The 17833-nt window shown below is 53.1% G+C and overlaps 1 protein-coding gene across 1 annotated transcript in view; it reads right to left on the bottom strand.

Moving 5' to 3' along the window:
- The window catches only part of LOC137306119 (glutamate receptor ionotropic, kainate 5-like), a gene marked incomplete at its 3' end in the record, with an annotated part of 564706 nt that overhangs the window by 18189 nt on the left and 528684 nt on the right, over positions 1–17833 (bottom strand). Inside the window, exons 14-17 of the mRNA XM_067975180.1 lie at positions 15866–15975; positions 13237–13410; positions 9318–9483; positions 8014–8239 (exon numbers count right to left, since the gene is read on the bottom strand). Of these exons, the coding sequence (XP_067831281.1) occupies positions 8014–8239; positions 9318–9483; positions 13237–13410; positions 15866–15975 (676 nt within the window). The remainder of the gene's footprint in view (positions 1–8013; positions 8240–9317; positions 9484–13236; positions 13411–15865; positions 15976–17833) is intronic.

Genomic DNA, 17833 nt, shown 5'->3' with positions numbered 1-17833 from the left:
GGAATGGGATGGGGTACAGTGTGTGTGTGAGGGTGGGGAGTGGGATGGGGTACAGAGTGTGTGAGAGGGTGGGGAGTTGGATGGGGTACAGAGTGTGTGAGAGGGTGGGGAGTGGGATGGGGTACAGAGTGTGTGTGAGGGTGGGGAGTTGGATGGGGTACAGTGTGTGTGTGAGGGTGGGGAATGGGATGGGGTACAGAGTGTGTGAGAGAGGGTGGGGAGTGGGATGGGGTACAGAGTGTGTGAGAGGGTGGGGAGTGGGATGGGGTACAGAGTGTGTGTGAGGGTGGGGAGTTGGATGGGGTACAGTGTGTGTGAGAGAGGGTGGGGAGTGGGATGGGGTACAGAGTGTGTGTGAGGGTGGGGAGTGGGATGGGGTACAGAGTGTGTGTGAGGGTGGGGAGTTGGATGGGGTACAGTGTGTGTGAGGGTGGGGAGTTGGATGGGGTACAGTGTGTGTGTGAGGGTGGGGAATGGGATGGGGTACAGTGTGTGTGTGAGGGTGGGGATTTGGATGGGGTACAGAGTGTGTGAGAGGGTGGGGAGTTGGATGGGTTACAGAGTGTGTGTGAGGGTGGGGAGTTGGATGGGGTACAGAGTGTGTGAGAGGGTGGGGAATGGGATGGGGAACAGTGTGTGTGAGGGTGGGGAATGGGATGGGGTACAGAGTGTGTGTGAGGGTGGGGAATGGGATGGGGTACAGAGTGTGTGAGGGTGGGGAATGGGATGGGGTACAGAGTGTGTGTGAGGGTGGGGAATGGGATGGGGTACAGAGTGTGTGAGGGTGGGGAGTGGGATGGGGTACAGAGTGTGTGAGGGTGGGGAATGGGATGGGGTACAGAGTGTGTGTGAGGGTGGGGAATGGGATGGGGTACAGAGTGTGTGTGAGGGTGGGGAGTTGGAAGGGGTACAGTGTGTGTGTGAGGGTGGGGATTTGGATGGGGTACAGTGTGTGTGAGGGTGGGGAATGGGATGGGGTACAGAGTGTGTGTGAGGGTGGGGAGTTGGAAGGGGTACAGTGTGTGTGTGAGGGTGGGGATTTGGATGGGGTACAGAGTGTGTGAGGGTGGGGAATGGGATGGGGTACAGAGTGTGTGTGAGGGTGGGGAGTTGGAAGGGGTACAGTGTGTGTGTGAGGGTGGGGATTTGGATGGGGTACAGTGTGTGTGTGAGGGTGGGGAGTTGGATGGGGTACAGTGTGTGTGTGAGGGTGGGGAGTTGGAAGGGGTACAGTGTGTGTGTGAGGGTGGGGAGTTGGATGGGGTACAGTGTGTGTGTGAGGGTGGGGATTTGGATGCGGTACAGAGTGTGTGTGAGAGGGTGGGGAGTGGGAAGGGGTACAGAGTGTGTGTGTGAGGGTGGGGATTTGAATGGGGTACAGAGTGTGTGTGAGGGTGGGGATTTGGATGGGGTACAGAGTGTGTGAGAGGGTGGGAAGTTGGATGGGGTACAGTGTGTGTGTGAGGGTGGGGAGTTGGATGGGGTACAGTGTGTGTGAGGGTGGGGAATGGGATGGGGTACAGAGTGTGTGAGGGTGGGGAATGGGATGGGGTACAGAGTGTGTGAGGGTGGGGAGTGGGATGGGGTACAGAGTGTGTGAGAGGGTGGGGAATGGGATGGGGTACAGAGTGTGTGTGAGGGTGGGGAGTTGGATGGTGTACAGAGTGTGTGTGAGGGTGGGGAGTTGGATGGGGTACAGAGTGTGTGAGAGGGTGGGGAGTTGGATGGGGTACAGAGTGTGTGAGAGGGTGGGGAATGGGATGGGGTACAGAGTGTGTGTGAGGGTGGGGAGTTGGATGGGGTACAGAGTGTGTGTGAGGGTGGGGAGTTGGATGGGTTACAGAGTGTGTGAGAGGGTGGGGAGTGGGATGGGGTACAGAGTGTGTGTGAGGGTGGGGAGTTGGATGGGGTACAGAGTGTGTGTGAGGGTGGAGAATGGGATGGGGTACAGAGTGTGTGAGGGTGGGGAATGGGATGGGGTACAGTGTGTGTGTGAGGGTGGGGAATGGGATGGGGTACAGTGTGTGTGTGAGGGTGGGGAGTGGGATGGGGTACAGAGTGTGTGAGAGGGTGGGGAGTTGGATGGGGTACAGAGTGTGTGAGAGGGTGGGGAGTGGGATGGGGTACAGAGTGTGTGTGAGGGTGGGGAGTTGGATGGGGTACAGTGTGTGTGAGGGTGGGGAGTTGGATGGGGTACAGTGTGTGTGTGAGGGTGGGGAATGGGATGGGGTACAGAGTGTGTGAGAGAGGGTGGGGAGTGGGATGGGGTACAGAGTGTGTGAGAGGGTGGGGAGTGGGATGGGGTACAGAGTGTGTGTGAGGGTGGGGAGTTGGATGGGGTACAGTGTGTGTGAGAGAGGGTGGGGAGTGGGATGGGGTACAGAGTGTGTGTGAGGGTGGGGAGTGGGATGGGGTACAGAGTGTGTGTGAGGGTGGGGAGTTGGATGGGGTACAGTGTGTGTGAGGGTGGGGAGTTGGATGGGGTACAGTGTGTGTGTGAGGGTGGGGAATGGGATGGGGTACAGTGTGTGTGTGAGGGTGGGGAGTTGGATGGGGTACAGTGTGTGTGTGAGGGTGGGGAATGGGATGGGGTACAGTGTGTGTGTGAGGGTGGGGATTTGGATGGGGTACAGAGTGTGTGAGAGGGTGGGGAGTTGGATGGGTTACAGAGTGTGTGTGAGGGTGGGGAGTTGGATGGGGTACAGAGTGTGTGAGGGTGGGGAATGGGATGGGGAACAGTGTGTGTGAGGGTGGGGAATGGGATGGGGTACAGAGTGTGTGTGAGGGTGGGGAATGGGATGGGGTACAGAGTGTGTGAGGGTGGGGAATGGGATGGGGTACAGAGTGTGTGTGAGGGTGGGGAATGGGATGGGGTACAGAGTGTGTGAGGGTGGGGAGTGGGATGGGGTACAGAGTGTGTGAGGGTGGGGAATGGGATGGGGTACAGAGTGTGTGTGAGGGTGGGGAATGGGATGGGGTACAGAGTGTGTGTGAGGGTGGGGAGTTGGAAGGGGTACAGTGTGTGTGTGAGGGTGGGGATTTGGATGGGGTACAGTGTGTGTGAGGGTGGGGAATGGGATGGGGTACAGAGTGTGTGTGAGGGTGGGGAGTTGGAAGGGGTACAGTGTGTGTGTGAGGGTGGGGATTTGGATGGGGTACAGAGTGTGTGAGGGTGGGGAATGGGATGGGGTACAGAGTGTGTGTGAGGGTGGGGAGTTGGAAGGGGTACAGTGTGTGTGTGAGGGTGGGGATTTGGATGGGGTACAGTGTGTGTGTGAGGGTGGGGAGTTGGATGGGGTACAGTGTGTGTGTGAGGGTGGGGAGTTGGAAGGGGTACAGTGTGTGTGTGAGGGTGGGGAGTTGGATGGGGTACAGTGTGTGTGTGAGGGTGGGGATTTGGATGCGGTACAGAGTGTGTGTGAGAGGGTGGGGAGTGGGAAGGGGTACAGAGTGTGTGTGTGAGGGTGGGGATTTGAATGGGGTACAGAGTGTGTGTGAGGGTGGGGATTTGGATGGGGTACAGAGTGTGTGAGAGGGTGGGAAGTTGGATGGGGTACAGTGTGTGTGTGAGGGTGGGGAGTTGGATGGGGTACAGTGTGTGTGAGGGTGGGGAATGGGATGGGGTACAGAGTGTGTGAGGGTGGGGAATGGGATGGGGTACAGAGTGTGTGAGGGTGGGGAGTGGGATGGGGTACAGAGTGTGTGAGGGTGGGGAATGGGATGGGGTACAGAGTGTGTGAGGGTGGGGAATGGGATGGGGTACAGAGTGTGTGAGGGTGGGGAGTGGGATGGGGTACAGAGTGTGTGAGGGTGGGGAGTGGGATGGGGTACAGTGTGTGTGTGAGGGTGGGGAGTGGGATGGGGTACAGAGTGTGTGTGAGGGTGGGGAATGGGATGGGGTACAGAGTGTGTGTGAGGGTGGGGAATGGGATGGGGTACAGTGTGTGTGTGAGGGTGGGGAGTTGGATGGGGTACAGAGTGTGTGAGGGTGGGGAGTTGGATGGGGTACAGTGTGTGTGTGAGGGTGGGGAGTGGGATGGGGTACAGTGTGTGTGAGGGTGGGGAGTTGGATGGGGTACAGTGTGTGTGTGAGGGTGGGGAGTTGGATGGGGTACAGAGTGTGTGTGAGGGTGGGGAGTGGGATGGGGTACAGTGTGTGTGTGAGGGTGGGGAGTGGGATGGGGTACAGAGTGTGTGTGAGGGTGGGGAGTTGGATGGGGTACAGAGTGTGTGTGAGGGTGGGGAGTTGGTTGGGGTACAGAGTGTGTGTGAGAGTGGGGAGTTGTATGGGGTACAGAGTGTGTGTGAGGGTGGGGAGTTGGATGGGGTACAGAGTGTGTGTGAGGGTGGGGAGTTGGATGGGGTACAGTGTGTGTGTGAGGGTGGGGAGTTGGATGGGGTACAGAGTGTGTGTGAGGGTGGGGAGTTGGATGGGGTACAGAGTGTGTGTGAGGGTGGGGAGTTGGATGGGGTACAGTGTGTGTGAGAGGGTGGGGAGTTGGATGGGGTACAGAGTGTGTGAGGGTGGGGAGTTGGATGGGGTACAGAGTGTGTGTGAGGGTGGGGAGTTGGATGGGGTACAGAGTGTGTGAGGGTGGGGAGTTGGATGGGGTACAGAGTGTGTGTGAGGGTGGGGAGTGGGATGGGGTACAGTGTGTGTGAGAGGGTGGGGAGTTGGATGGGGTACAGAGTGTGTGAGGGTGGGGAGTTGGATGGGGTACAGAGTGTGTGTGAGGGTGGGGATTTGGATGGGGTACAGAGTGTGTGAGGGTGGGGAGTTGGATGGGGTACAGAGTGTGTGAGAGGGTGGGGAGTTGGATGGGGTACAGAGTGTGTGAGAGGGTGGGGAGTTGGATGGGGTACAGAGTGTGTGAGAGGGTGGGGAGTTGGATGGGGTACAGAGTGTGTGTGAGGGTGGGGAGTTGGATGGGGTACAGAGTGTGTGAGGGTGGGGAGTTGAATGGGGTACAGAGTGTGTGAGGGTGGGGAGTTGAATGGGGTACAGAGTGTGTGTGAGGGTGGGGACTTGTATGTTGTACAGAGTGTGTGTGAGGGTGGAGAGTTGGATGGGGTACAGTGTGTGTGAGGGTGGGGAGTTGGATGGGGTACAGTGTGTGTGTGAGGGTGGGGACTTGTATGTTGTACAGAGTGTGTGTGAGGGTGGAGAGTTGGATGGGGTACAGTGTGTGTGAGGGTGGGGAGTTGGATGGGGTACAGTGTGTGTGTGAGGGTGGGGACTTGTATGTTGTACAGAGTGTGTGTGAGGGTGGAGAGTTGGATGGGGTACAGTGTGTGTGAGGGTGGGGAGTTGGATGGGGTACAGTGTGTGTGTGAGGGTGGGGAGTTGGATGGGGTACAGTGTGTGTGTGAGGGTGGGGACTTGTATGTTGTACAGAGTGTGTGTGAGGGTGGAGAGTTGGATGGGGTACAGTGTGTGTGTGAGGGTGGGGACTTGTATGTTGTACAGAGTGTGTGTGAGGGTGGAGAGTTGGATGGGGTACAGTGTGTGTGAGGGTGGGGAGTTGGATGGGGTACAGTGTGTGTGTGAGGGTGGGGAGTTGGATGGGGTACAGTGTGTGTGTGAGGGTGGGGAGTTGGATGGGGTACAGAGTGTGTGTGAGGGTGGGGAGTTGGATGGGGTGCAGAGTGTGTGAGAGGGTGGGGAGTTTGATGGGGTGCAGAGTGTGTGAGAGGGTGGGGAGTTGGATGGGGTACAGAGTGTGTGTGAGGGTGGGGAGTTGGATGGGGTACAGTGTGTGTGTGAGAGGGTGGGGAGTTGGATGGGGTACAGAGTGTGTGTGAGGGTGGAGAGTGGGATGGGGTACAGTGTGTGTGTGAGGGTGGGGAGTGGGATGGGGTACAGAGTGTGTGTGAGGGTGGGGAGTTGGATGGGGTACAGAGTGTGTGTGAGGGTGGGGAGTGGGATGGGGTACAGTGTGTGTGTGAGGGTGGGGAGTGGGATGGGGTACAGTGTGTGTGAGGGTGGGGAGTTGGATGGGGACAGTGTGTGTGTGAGGGTGGGGAGTTGGATGGGGTACAGTGTGTGTGTGAGGGTGGGGAGTTGGATGGGGTACAGAGTGTGTGTGAGGGTGGGGAGTTGGATGGGGTACAGAGTGTGTGTGAGGGTGGGGAGTGGGATGGGGTACAGTGTGTGTGTGAGGGTGGGGAGTGGGATGGGGTACAGTGTGTGTGTGAGGGTGGGGAGTGGGATGGGGTACAGAGTGTGTGAGGGTGGGGAGTTGGATGGGGTACAGAGTGTGTGAGGGTGGGGAGTTGGATGGGGTACAGAGTGTGTGAGGGTGGGGAGTTGGATGGGGTACAGAGTGTGTGAGAGGGTGGGGAGTTGGATGGGGTACAGTGTGTATGTGAGGGTGGGGAGTTGGATGGGGTACAGAGTGTATGTGAGGGTGGGGAGTTGGATGGGGTACAGAGTGTATGTGAGGGTGGGGAGTTGGATGGGGTACAGAGTGTGTGTGAGGGTGGGGAGTGGGATGGGGTACAGAGTGTGTGTGAGGGTGGGGAGTTGGATGGGGTACAGAGTGTATGTGAGGGTGGGGAGTTGGATGGGGTACAGTGTGTGTGAGGGTGGGGAGTGGGATGGGGTACAGAGTGTGTGTGAGGGTGGGGAGTTGGATGGGGTACAGAGTGTATGTGAGGGTGGGGAGTGGGATGGGGTACAGTGTGTGTGAGGGTGGGGAGTGGGATGGGGTACAGAGTGTGTGTGAGGGTGGGGAGTTGGATGGGGTACAGAGTGTATGTGGGGGTGGGGAGTTGGATGGGGTACAGAGTGTGTGTGAGGGTGGGGAGTTGGATGGGGTACAGAGTGTGTGTGAGGGTGGGGAGTTGGATGGGGTACAGTGTGTGTGAGAGGGTGGGGAGTGGGATGGGGTACAGTGTGTGTGTGAGGGTGGGGAGTTGGATGGGGTACAGTGTGTGAGAGGGTGGGGAGTTGGATGGGGTACAGTGTGTGTGTGAGGGTGGGGAGTGGGATGGGGTACAGAGTGTGTGTGAGGGTGGGGAGTTGGATGGGGTACAGTGTGTGTGTGAGGGTGGGGAGTGGGATGGGGTACAGAGTGAGATGTTGCTCTCATCTGTCGATGTTCAATTGTCCGTCTTGAGTTAACTTTTGGTGACGGGATCGTCTAATTGGCTTTGAATCTGTGCCGTCCCCGGCCTGGGATTTGGTGATTTTCCTGTTAATTTTGAGATATGGATCAAGCAGATTGTATTATTTTGAATGCAATAATTGGAATCTTTGGGGGAGTGTGCGGGAATCTTTCAAACTCAATTTCATCTCTTCAACATTCAGCCTCCTGAGTCCTGTGTTGTTTCTCACCGATTCTCCGTGAATGGATGTTTTGACTCCCGGCTTGTGAAATCATTCCGTAAGGAACACTTTGTTCTCACGTGTCAAGGTTGGCCTTGAGTTCCTACAACAATTTGCGTTGCTGTAGCACCTGTCACCTCAGGAAAACATTCCTCGGGCCTTCACAGGAACGATTATCAAACCAAATTTGATACCGAGCCACACAAGGAGATATTAGGACAGGTGACCAAAAGCTCGGTCAAAGAGGGAGGTTTTAAGGAGCGTCTTAAAGGAGGAGAGAGTGGCGGAGAGGTTTAGGGAGGGAATTCCAGAGCTTCGGGCCGAGGCAGCTGAAGGCACGGCCGCCAATGGCGGAGCGAAGAACATAAGGGGGCCACAAATATAAGATAGTCACTGATAAATCCAATCGGGAATTCAGGAGAAACTTCTTTCCCTGGAGAGTGGTGAGAATGTGGAATTTGCTCCCTCAAGGAGTGGTTGAGGCGAACAGCAAAGACGGATTGAAAGGGAGGGAGAAAGGGATAGAAGGATATGTTGATCGGGTGAGATGAAGAGTGGTAAGAGGAGGCTCGTGTGCAGCATGGACAAAGTTGGGCCGAATGGCCTGTTTCTGTGCTCTCCGTTGGATGTAATTGGTGTTCACTCTCCCCGGTGTGTGTCAGAGGGTGTCTGCTACTCACACCTACCCAGAGGCATCCCAATGCCGTAGCCCTTTGTGTCCAGCAGTCCTCCGATCTGCGTCAAGTTGCAGTTGCGTTTTCTGTGGTACTCGTTCATCGTTGACTCCAGCAGGAAGGCGTACTTGGAGTTTAAGACCCGAGCAATCCCTTCCTCGGTGGTCTTCACAAAGACGCTGGGCTGCTTGGAGTGCATGTAATTCCACATCCGCTGGTAGGTCTGATATCGGGAATTCTAGGGTCGGGTAGGGGGGTGCGGAGAGACAAAATTCATCAGCCCTTGAACGCCTCAGTGGGGAAACACAATGTCCAGGGTCCCAGCCTCCAGCCCCCACTCGGGGATGAGCTGGTTGATCTCAGGCGGGTCGCTCGTTGGAATCGCTTCAAGGGAGAGGGAAAAATTAGCCCTCATTTAACAAGTCTGCCATTTTCTTGCTTTGTCTTTAATGGATCCACATATCCCCCCTTTTACACCCTCTTTCTCTTGAATTATATGTTGTTCGTAGTTTTGATATCCATTGTGAGTTTTTAATTAAATTTAAAACCTTGGTTTGTGTCTCTCCCTTCTCCCTCTCAGACCTAAAATAAAGTTCGGTCATATTATGATCGCTATTCACAAGATGTCCGTTACGTTCACATTGGATCGTTAACTATTTCTGGTTCGTTACTCATCACGAAATCCAGTACGGCCTGTTGCAAATATGTTCTAGAAATTTGTTGCCTTTACTGCTTGAGCTGATCTGCTTCACCCAGTCTATGGGGAAATTAAAATCTCCCATTTATAACCGCAGTGTTTTTGCTACATGCTTCCCTAATCTCCGTATTTATACACCCACCCCCCTCCTCCAACTACATCACCACCGTCAGGAGGTCTGTAGACAACTCCCACCAGAGTTGCATCCTTTATGGTTCCTTAGTTGTACCCACTGCCTGAATACTCTTTGATAGCCCCTCTTCCCAATGCTGTTATAGTGTCCCTTGTCGATATTGCTACTCCTCCTCCTTTTCGGATCTCCCCTGTCCTTTCTAAAGATTCTACAGCCTTGGACGAGTTACCTCTCAGTCCAGCTTGTAGCCGGGTCTCAGTGACGGCCGCTACGGACATGCACTTTAATCTGAATTTGTGCATCGAACTCTCATTTGGGTGACTGTCCCCACTGCCCACGTGTCCTGCTGGCCTATTCCTTGTGCTTTTTGGCCAACTGTGTGGATTTTCCCCTCTCCCCTCACCTCCCCCCACTCCCGTCTCCCACCACAGACAATGTCATAGGTGAAGGATGAGGCATTTGGGTTTCGTATACAAGTCTAGGTACCTGGAAAAATGTCATCGTCGAACCGCCCTGGATTGTTCCGTACTCTATGTTGGTTTGGTCGGCCAGGTCGTCGGCGGACTCGATGGGGACTTCCATCCTCTGCACTGTCAGGAATGCAGCGAGATTGGCGGTGTATGAGGAGATAATTATCAGAGTGAACGCCCACCTAATCATCAGACACAGAATTCAGGTCACAGGCAGTCAACGCTGGACAGAGGGACAGTTTAAATTGAGGACTAGAATATCAACACTCTGAAACATACCAATCTGAGGAATGCCAATGGACCAGATCTTCTTGATCTATAAACCCCAATGGACCTGATCTCCTTGATCTATAAACCCCAATGGACCAGATCTCCCTGATCTATAATCCCCAATGGACCTGATCTCCCTGATCTATAAACCCCAATGGACCTGATCTCCTTGATCTATAAACCCCAATGGACCAGATCTCCCTGATCTATAATCCCCAATGGACCAGATCTTCTTGATCTATAAACCCCAATGGACCAGATCTCCCTGATCTATAATCCCCAATGGACCTGATCTCCCTGATCTATAAACCCCAATGGACCTGATCTCCTTGATCCATAAACCCCAATGGACCAGATCTCCCTGATCTATAATCCCCAATGGACCAGATCTCCCTGATCTATAATCCCCAATGGACCAGATCTCCTTGATCTATAAACCCCAATGGACCAGATCTCCATGATCTATAATCCCCAATGGACCAGATCTCCTTGATCTATAAACCCCAATGGACCAGATCTCCTTGATCTATAAACCCCAATGGACCAGATCTCCATGATCTATAATCCCCAATGGACCAGATCTCCTTGATCTATAAAACCCCAATGGACCAGATCTCCTTGATCTATAAACCCCAATGGACCAGATCTCCTTGATCTATAAACCCCAATGGACCAGATCTCTTTGATCTATAAAACCCCAATGGACCAGATCTCCTTGATCTATAAACCCCAATGGACCAGATCTCCATGATCTATAATCCCCAATGGACCAGATCTCCTTGATCTATAAAACCCCAATGGACCAGATCTCCTTGATCTATAAACCCCAATGGACCAGATCTCCTTGATCTATAAACCCCAATGGACCAGATCTCTTTGATCTATAAAACCCCAATGGACCAGATCTCCTTGATCTATACATAGGAACAGGAGGAGGCCTTTCAGCCCCTCGAGCCTATTCCCCCATTCAATGAGATCATGGCTGATCTGTACCCTCAACTCCATCTGCCCGCCTTGGCTCAGGATCCCTTAAAACCCTCGGCTAGCAAAAATCGATCGATCTCAGATTTAAAATGATTAATTGAGCGAGCACCGACTGCTGTTTGAGGGAGAGAGTCCCACACTTCCACCAACCTTGGTGTGACGAAGTGTTTCCTGACTTCACTCCTGAAAGGCCTGGCTCTGATTTTAAGGTTCTGCCTCTTTGTTCTAGACTCCCCCACCAGTGAAAATAGTTTCTCTCTATTTACCCCATCAAATCCTTCCAAAATCCTAAAAACCTCTATCAAATCACCCCGTAACCTTCTGTATTCCAGGGAATACAAGCCCAGTTTATGTAATCTCCCCTCATAATCTAACCCTTGGAGCCCTGGTAACATCCTGGTGAATCTGCACTGCATCCTCTCCAAGGCCTTGACATCCTACCTAAGGTGCGGTGCCCAGATCTGTACACAGTGCTCCAGATGTGGTCTAACCAGGGCTTTGTACAGCTGTAGCAGAACATCCTCCCCATTATATTCTAGCCCTCTGGTTATAAAGGCTAACATTCCATTAGCCTCTTTGATTATTTTTTCTACCTGACCACTACAGCTCAGTGATCTGTGTACCTGGACCCCTAAATCACTTTGGACCTCTACTGTTCCTAGCCTTTCACCATTTAAAAAATACTCGGATCGATCCTTTATTGGTCCAAAATGGACGACCTCATGTTTACCTGGGTTGAAATCCATCTGCCACAGTTTTGCCCACTCATTAATCCATCAATGTCTCTTGGTAATTTTATGCTCCTGTCTACACTGCTTACTATGCCACCAATCTTTGTGTCATCGGCAAATTTGGATATATGGCTCTCTATTGTGTTATCTAAGTCATGAATAAATATAGTGAATAGTTGAGGCCCCAGCACAGATCCCTGTGGGACACCACTAATCACTTCCTTCCAATTCAAGTACATCCCCATTCTCCCTACTCTGTCTTCTACCGCCTAACCAATCTCCCAACCAGGTCAATAATTTGCCTTCAATTCCATGAGCTTTCGTTTTAGCTAACAATCTGTTATGTGGAACCTTATCGAATGCCTTCTGGAAGTCCATGTAAACTACATCCGTAGACATTCCCCTGTCTACCACTTTCGTTACTTCCTCACAAAATTCAATTAGGTTCATTAGACATGACCTACCCTTTACAAATCCATGTTGGCTCTCTCTAATCAGCTCAAATTTCTCTTAGTGTTCAGTCAAACTGTTCTTAATGCACCAGGTCTCCTTGATCTGTGGGATCCCAATGGACCAGATCATCACTAGTCACAATGGTTCAGATCACATCCAGTCTATATGATCCCAGTGAACCAAAAGTCGCTCATCAACTTGAGCAAACCATCCCCGTCGATAGAATCCCATTGGACCAAATTACCCCCGTCGAAAATAATCCCATTGGACCAAATTACCCCCCGTCGATAGAATCCCATTGGATCAAATTATCCCCATCGATAGAATCCCATTGGACCAAATTACCCCCATCGATAGAATCCCATTGGACCAAATTACCCCCGTCGATAGAATCCCATTGGACCAAATTAGCCCCGTCGATAGAATCCCATTGGACCAAATTATCCCCATCGATAGAATCCCATTGGACCAAATTAGCCCCATCGATAGAATCCCATTGGACCAAATTACCCCCGTCGATAGAATCCCATTGGACCAAATTACCCCCGTCGATAGAATCCCATTGGACCAAATTACCCCCGTCGATAGAATCCCATTGGACCAAATTACCCCCGTCGATAGAATCCCATTGGACCAAATTACCCCCGTCGATAGAATCCCATTGGACCAAATTACCCCCGTCGATAGAATCCCATTGGACCAAATTACCCCCGTCGATAGAATCCCATTGGACCAAATTACCCCCGTCGATAGAATCCCATTGGACCAAATTACCCCCCGTCGATAGAATCCTATTGGACCAAATTACCCCCATCGATAGAATCCCATTGGACCAAATTACCCCCGTCGATAGAATCCCATTGGACCAAATTACCCCCGTCGATAGAATCCCATTGGACCAAATTACCCCCGTCGATAGAATCCCATTGGACCAAATTACCCCCCGTCGATAGAATCCTATTGGACCAAATTACCCCCATTGATAGAATCCCATTGGACCAAATTACCCCCATTGGACCAAATTACCCCCGTCGATAGAATCCCATTGGACCAAATTACCCCCGTCGATAGAATCCTATTGGACCAAATTACCCCCGTCGATAGAATCCCATTGGACCAAATTAACCCGTCGATAGAATCCCATTGGACCAAATTACCCCCGTCGATAGAATCCCATTGGACCAAATTACCCCCGTCGATAGAATCCCATTGGACCAAATTAGCCCCGTCGATAGAATCCCATTGGACCAAATTACCCCAGTCTATAGAATCCCATTGGACCAAATCACTCAGTGTATGTGTATATAAATATATATAATCTTAATAAACTAGATCACCCTCCAGACCTGAGCCTGTAAATACATTTCCCCAGATTGTCCATTCCTGATGTCTCTGTACTTCCATCCTGTGTAGAATGAGGAGGTCCTGTCTGGGTGGTAATGCCTTCAATGGGAAGCCTGCTGACATGGTCTCCAGCTCATGCCCGCACAAACTCACCAGACTCCGCTGACACAACGCGTGGAGAGGGCACGAGGCATGATCTCAGAGCCTTGCTGCATGAAACCTCCGACAGGGAACCAAAGGCTGTTGCCCAGGGTGTACTGATTCTCCAGGATATCGATGCGTTCCCTCAGGCACGGGTGCGGGTTGTACCATTCGTAAGGACTCATTCTTACAGAGGGAAGGAGAGAAGGCACGGTGAAAGTTGGGACAACGTTGGATATGCTTCCCTTCATGGCTCCGACATGCACACTGAGCGAAAGTAGGAACAGGAGGAGGCCATTCAGCCCCTCGAACCTGCTCCGCCATTCAATTAGTCCATGGCTGATCTGAACCTTAATTCCAATTACCCGTCTTGGTTCCGTAACCCTTAATCCCCTCACCCAACAAAAATCGATCCGTCTCAGTTTTGAAATTTCCAATTGACCCCCGGCCTCAACAGCTTTTTGGGGGAGAGAGTTCCAGATTCCCACTCCCCTTTGTGTGAAGAAGTGCTTCCCAACATCACCCCTGAACGGCCTGGCTCTAATTTTAAGGTTTTCCCCCTTGTTCTGGACTCCCCCCACCAGAGGAAATAGTTTCTCTCTATCTACCCTATCAAATCCTTCAATCATCTTAAACACCTCGATTAGATCACCCCTTAATCTTCTGCACTCGAGGGAATACACGCCTAGTCTGTGCAACCTGTCCTCATAATTTAACTCTTTTAGCCCCAGTATCGTTCTGGTGAATCTGCACCCCCTCCAAGGCCAATATCTCCTTCCTGAGGTGCGGTGCCCAGAACTGAACGCAGTGTCTCCAGATAGGGTCTGACCAGAGCTCTGTACAGCTGGAACACAACTTCACCCCTTTGTATTCCAGCCCTCTTGAGATAAAGGCCAACGTTCTGTCAGCCTTTTAAGTTATTTTTTGTACCTCTCCACTAAGTGGTTCCTGTACTTGGACCTTCTAAATCTCCTCCTCAGCCTCAATTACACAAGGCTGTCAGCCTGGGATTGCGGCCGATGGCGAGGATTCCCCCCATTTCCCATTGGCCCGAGTGTGGGATGACCTCGCTCACCAGACCCACAGGGAGCCCTGCAGGCAAATCGATTCACCGCACGAGGCAGGCTAGGGTTTAGCAAAGACTTCCCACCGACTGATCCATTGCCAAGGGGGTCTCAGCACAGTTAAACATTCTGGGCTGCGATGAATGTTAGGTCCAACTGAATTACTGCTCGGGATCGCACTGTGCGATTTGGAATAGAATTAGACGCCAATGGTCCAGTTTCACGACTGAGCATCCACAGCCCTCTGGGGTAGAGAATTCCAAAGATTCTCAACCATCTGAGTGAAGAAATTCCTCCTCATCTCAGTCTTGAATGGCCGACCCCTTATCCTGAGACTATGCCCCCCCAGTTCTAGACTTTCCAGCCAGGGGAAACCTCTCAGCATCTACCCTGTCAAGCCCTCTCAGAATCTTATATGTTTCAATGAGATCGTTGTGGGAGTGTCTCACTGTGAAACCATCCTCTGACAGATGGCGACCATGGCAAAGGGAGCCAAGTCCAGACGTCTGGGACGCTGGGAACAGTTTTAAGCTCCCAATCTCATGAAAAAGCAGAGAACAGTCCATAAGAGTCCCGAGTGAGAGAGTCATCGACCTGTACCTCGAGGGGACTGAACCCCTCAGCCCAGATCCAGAGGGAAACAGGTCTCTGGATACAGATTGTGAAGGATATGGGGAAAAGGCGGGAAAGTGGAGTTGAGGTAAAAATCTGATCAGCCATGATCTCATTAAATGGAGGAGCAGGCTCGAAGGGCCAAATGGCCTACTCCTGCTCCTATCTCTTATGGTCTTACGGATCAACAGCTGAGGGAAATGAAACTAGATTCTCAATGTACTAACACAAGAACATAAGAAATTGGAGCAGGAGTCGGCCATTCGGCCCCTCGAGCCTGCTCCGCCATTCAATCAGATCATGGCTGATCTTCGACCTCAACTCCACTTTCCCGCCCGATCCCCATATCCCTTGATTCACCTACAGTCCAAAAATCTACCGATCTCAGCCTTCAATATACTCAATGACTGAGCATCCACAGCCCTCTGGGGTAGAGAATTCCAAAGATTCACAACCCTCTGAGTGAAGAAATTCCTCCTCATCTCAGTCTAGGATGGCCGACCCCTTATCCTGAGACTATGCCCCCAAGTTCTAGACTCTCCGGCCAGAGGAAACAACCTCTCAGTATCTCCCCTGTCAAGCCCCCTCAGAATCTTATATGTTTCAATGAGATCACCTCTCATTCTTCTAAACTCCAGAGAGTATAGGTCCATTCTACTCAACCTCTCCTCATCTGGGCTCCTGATCCAGATATGAAACTCACTGTGATTCTGAACCTGGATACCGAGTGTTTCACTGGCCGCTGACAACCGGGGAGACACTGAGAGAGCTGGAACACCAAACACTCCCATTAACCCCCAGAGTACCGAGGGGGAGAGTCTGCCCCCGGTCGCTGAATACCCAGGGTCAGTGTGGGAATCCCATTAACCCCGGAAGGGCTGACAGAGTCTCTGCTCTGTTGAGCTGAGGCGGTGAGTGGGTGAATACCCATCAGTTGGGAGACAGCGAAGGGTTTGTGGCCTTACCTGGCTGCGAGGAACAGCACACAGCTGACGGCGAGATATGCCAGGAGCATGAAGAGCCAGACGGCCGGGGAGAAGGGGTCCAGGAACGAGAAGTAGCCGGGCTTCCGTCCCTACAGACGGGGGAGGGAGGAGGGGAGAGGGAGGGAGGGAGATATGGGGGTAGGGAGGAGGGGAGAGGGAGGGAGGGAGATATGGGGGAAGGGAGGATGAGAGAGGGAGGGAGGGAGATATGGGGGAAGGGAGGAGGGGAGAGGGAAGGAGGGAGATATGGGGGTAGGGAGGAGGGGAGAGGGAGGGAGGGAGATATGGGGGTAGGGAGGAGGGGAGAGGGAGGGAGGGAGATATGGGGGAAGGGAGGAGGGGAGAGGGAGGGAGGGAGATATGGGGGTAGGGAGGAGGGGAGAGGGAGGGAGATATGGGGGTAGGGAGGAGGGGAGAGGGAAGGAGGGAGATATGGGGATAGAGAGGAGGGGAGAGGGAGGGAGATATGGGGGGAGGGAGGAGGGGAGAGGGAGGGAGATATGGGGATAGGGAGGAGGGGAGAGGGAGGGAGATATGGGGGGAGGGAGGAGGGGAGAGGGAAGGAGGGAGATATGGTGGTAGGGAGGAGGGGAGAGGGAAAGAGATATGGGGGTAGGGAGGAGGGGAGAGGGAAGGAGGGAGATATGGGGGGAGGGAGATATGGGGGAAGGGAGGAGGGAGAGGGAAGGAGATATGGGGGAAGGGAGGAGGGAGAGGGAGGGAGATATGGGGGAAGGGAGGAGGGAGAGGGAGGGAGATATGGGGGTAGGGAGGAGGGGAGAGGGAAGGAGGGAGAGAGAGCGATATAGAGAGGGAGAGATTTGGGGAGGGAGAATGGGAGAGGGAGGGAGGGGTGAAAGAGAGAGAGATATATGGTGGGAAGGAGAGTGGATGAAGGAGAGGGGTGAGGGGTAGAGAGGAGGAGAGAGCGGAGATGGGAAAGGGAGGTAGAGGGAGCGAGGGGAGAGGGGGAGAGGGGTGGAGAAGGCAGAGGGAGAGTGGGGAGGAGAGGGGAGGATGAGGAGGAAAGAGTCAAGAGGTAGAGAGGTGAGAGAAATGGGTGAGAGATATCGGGGGAGAGAGAGAGAGAGGGAGAGAGGGGGAGAGAGAGAGAGAGATAGAGGGGAGAGAGAGAGAGAGAGAAGTGCAGAGAGGAGGAGAGAGGTGGAGAGAGAGAGGAGAGCGAGGGGTGAGAGATAAAGAGGGAAAGAGAGGATGAGAGAGGGGGAGAGAGAGAGGCGGAGAGACGAGGAGAGAGGGAAGTTTGGAGAAAGGGGTAAGAGATAACGGGAGGAGAAAGAGGGGAGAGAGAGAGGAGGAGGGAGCGGAAGAGAAAGAGAAGGGAAGTGGGAGAAAGGGGGAGAGATATAGAGGGAGAGAGAGGGAGATAGAGAGAGGGAGAAGGGCAGAAGAGGAAGGGCAAGAGGCAGAGAGGGGTGCGAGGGGGAGGGACAGATGAATGGAGTGAGAGAGAGAGACAGAGATAGAGAGAGGTATTATTCATTAACAGCGATAATTTTCAGAGCACAGAGTGAGATCCCTGGTCGAACGAACCACACCATTCCCATTGTGCCCCATTCCCACTGTGTCCCATTCCCATTGTGCCCCATTCCCACTGTGTCCCATTCCCACTGTGTCCCATTCCCATTGTGCCCCATTCCCACTGTACCCCAATCCCACTGTGTCCCATTCCCACTGTGTCCCATTCCCATTGTGTCCCATTCCCACTGTACCCCAATCCCACTGTACCCCAATCCCACTGTGTCCCATTCCCATTGTGTCCCATTCCCACTGTACCCCAATCCCACTGTGTCCCATTCCCACTGTGTCCCATTCCCATTGTGCCCCAATCCCACTGTACCCCAATCCCACTGTGCCCCATTCCCATTGTGTCCCATTCCCACTGTACCCCAATCCCACTGTGTCCCATTCCCATTGTGTCCCATT

The sequence above is a fragment of the Heptranchias perlo genome, chromosome 42 (assembly GCF_035084215.1).
Source record: "Heptranchias perlo isolate sHepPer1 chromosome 42, sHepPer1.hap1, whole genome shotgun sequence".
NCBI classification, from domain to species: Eukaryota; Metazoa; Chordata; class Chondrichthyes; order Hexanchiformes; family Hexanchidae; genus Heptranchias; species Heptranchias perlo.
This window is presented reverse-complemented; position numbering and strand designations above follow the sequence as displayed.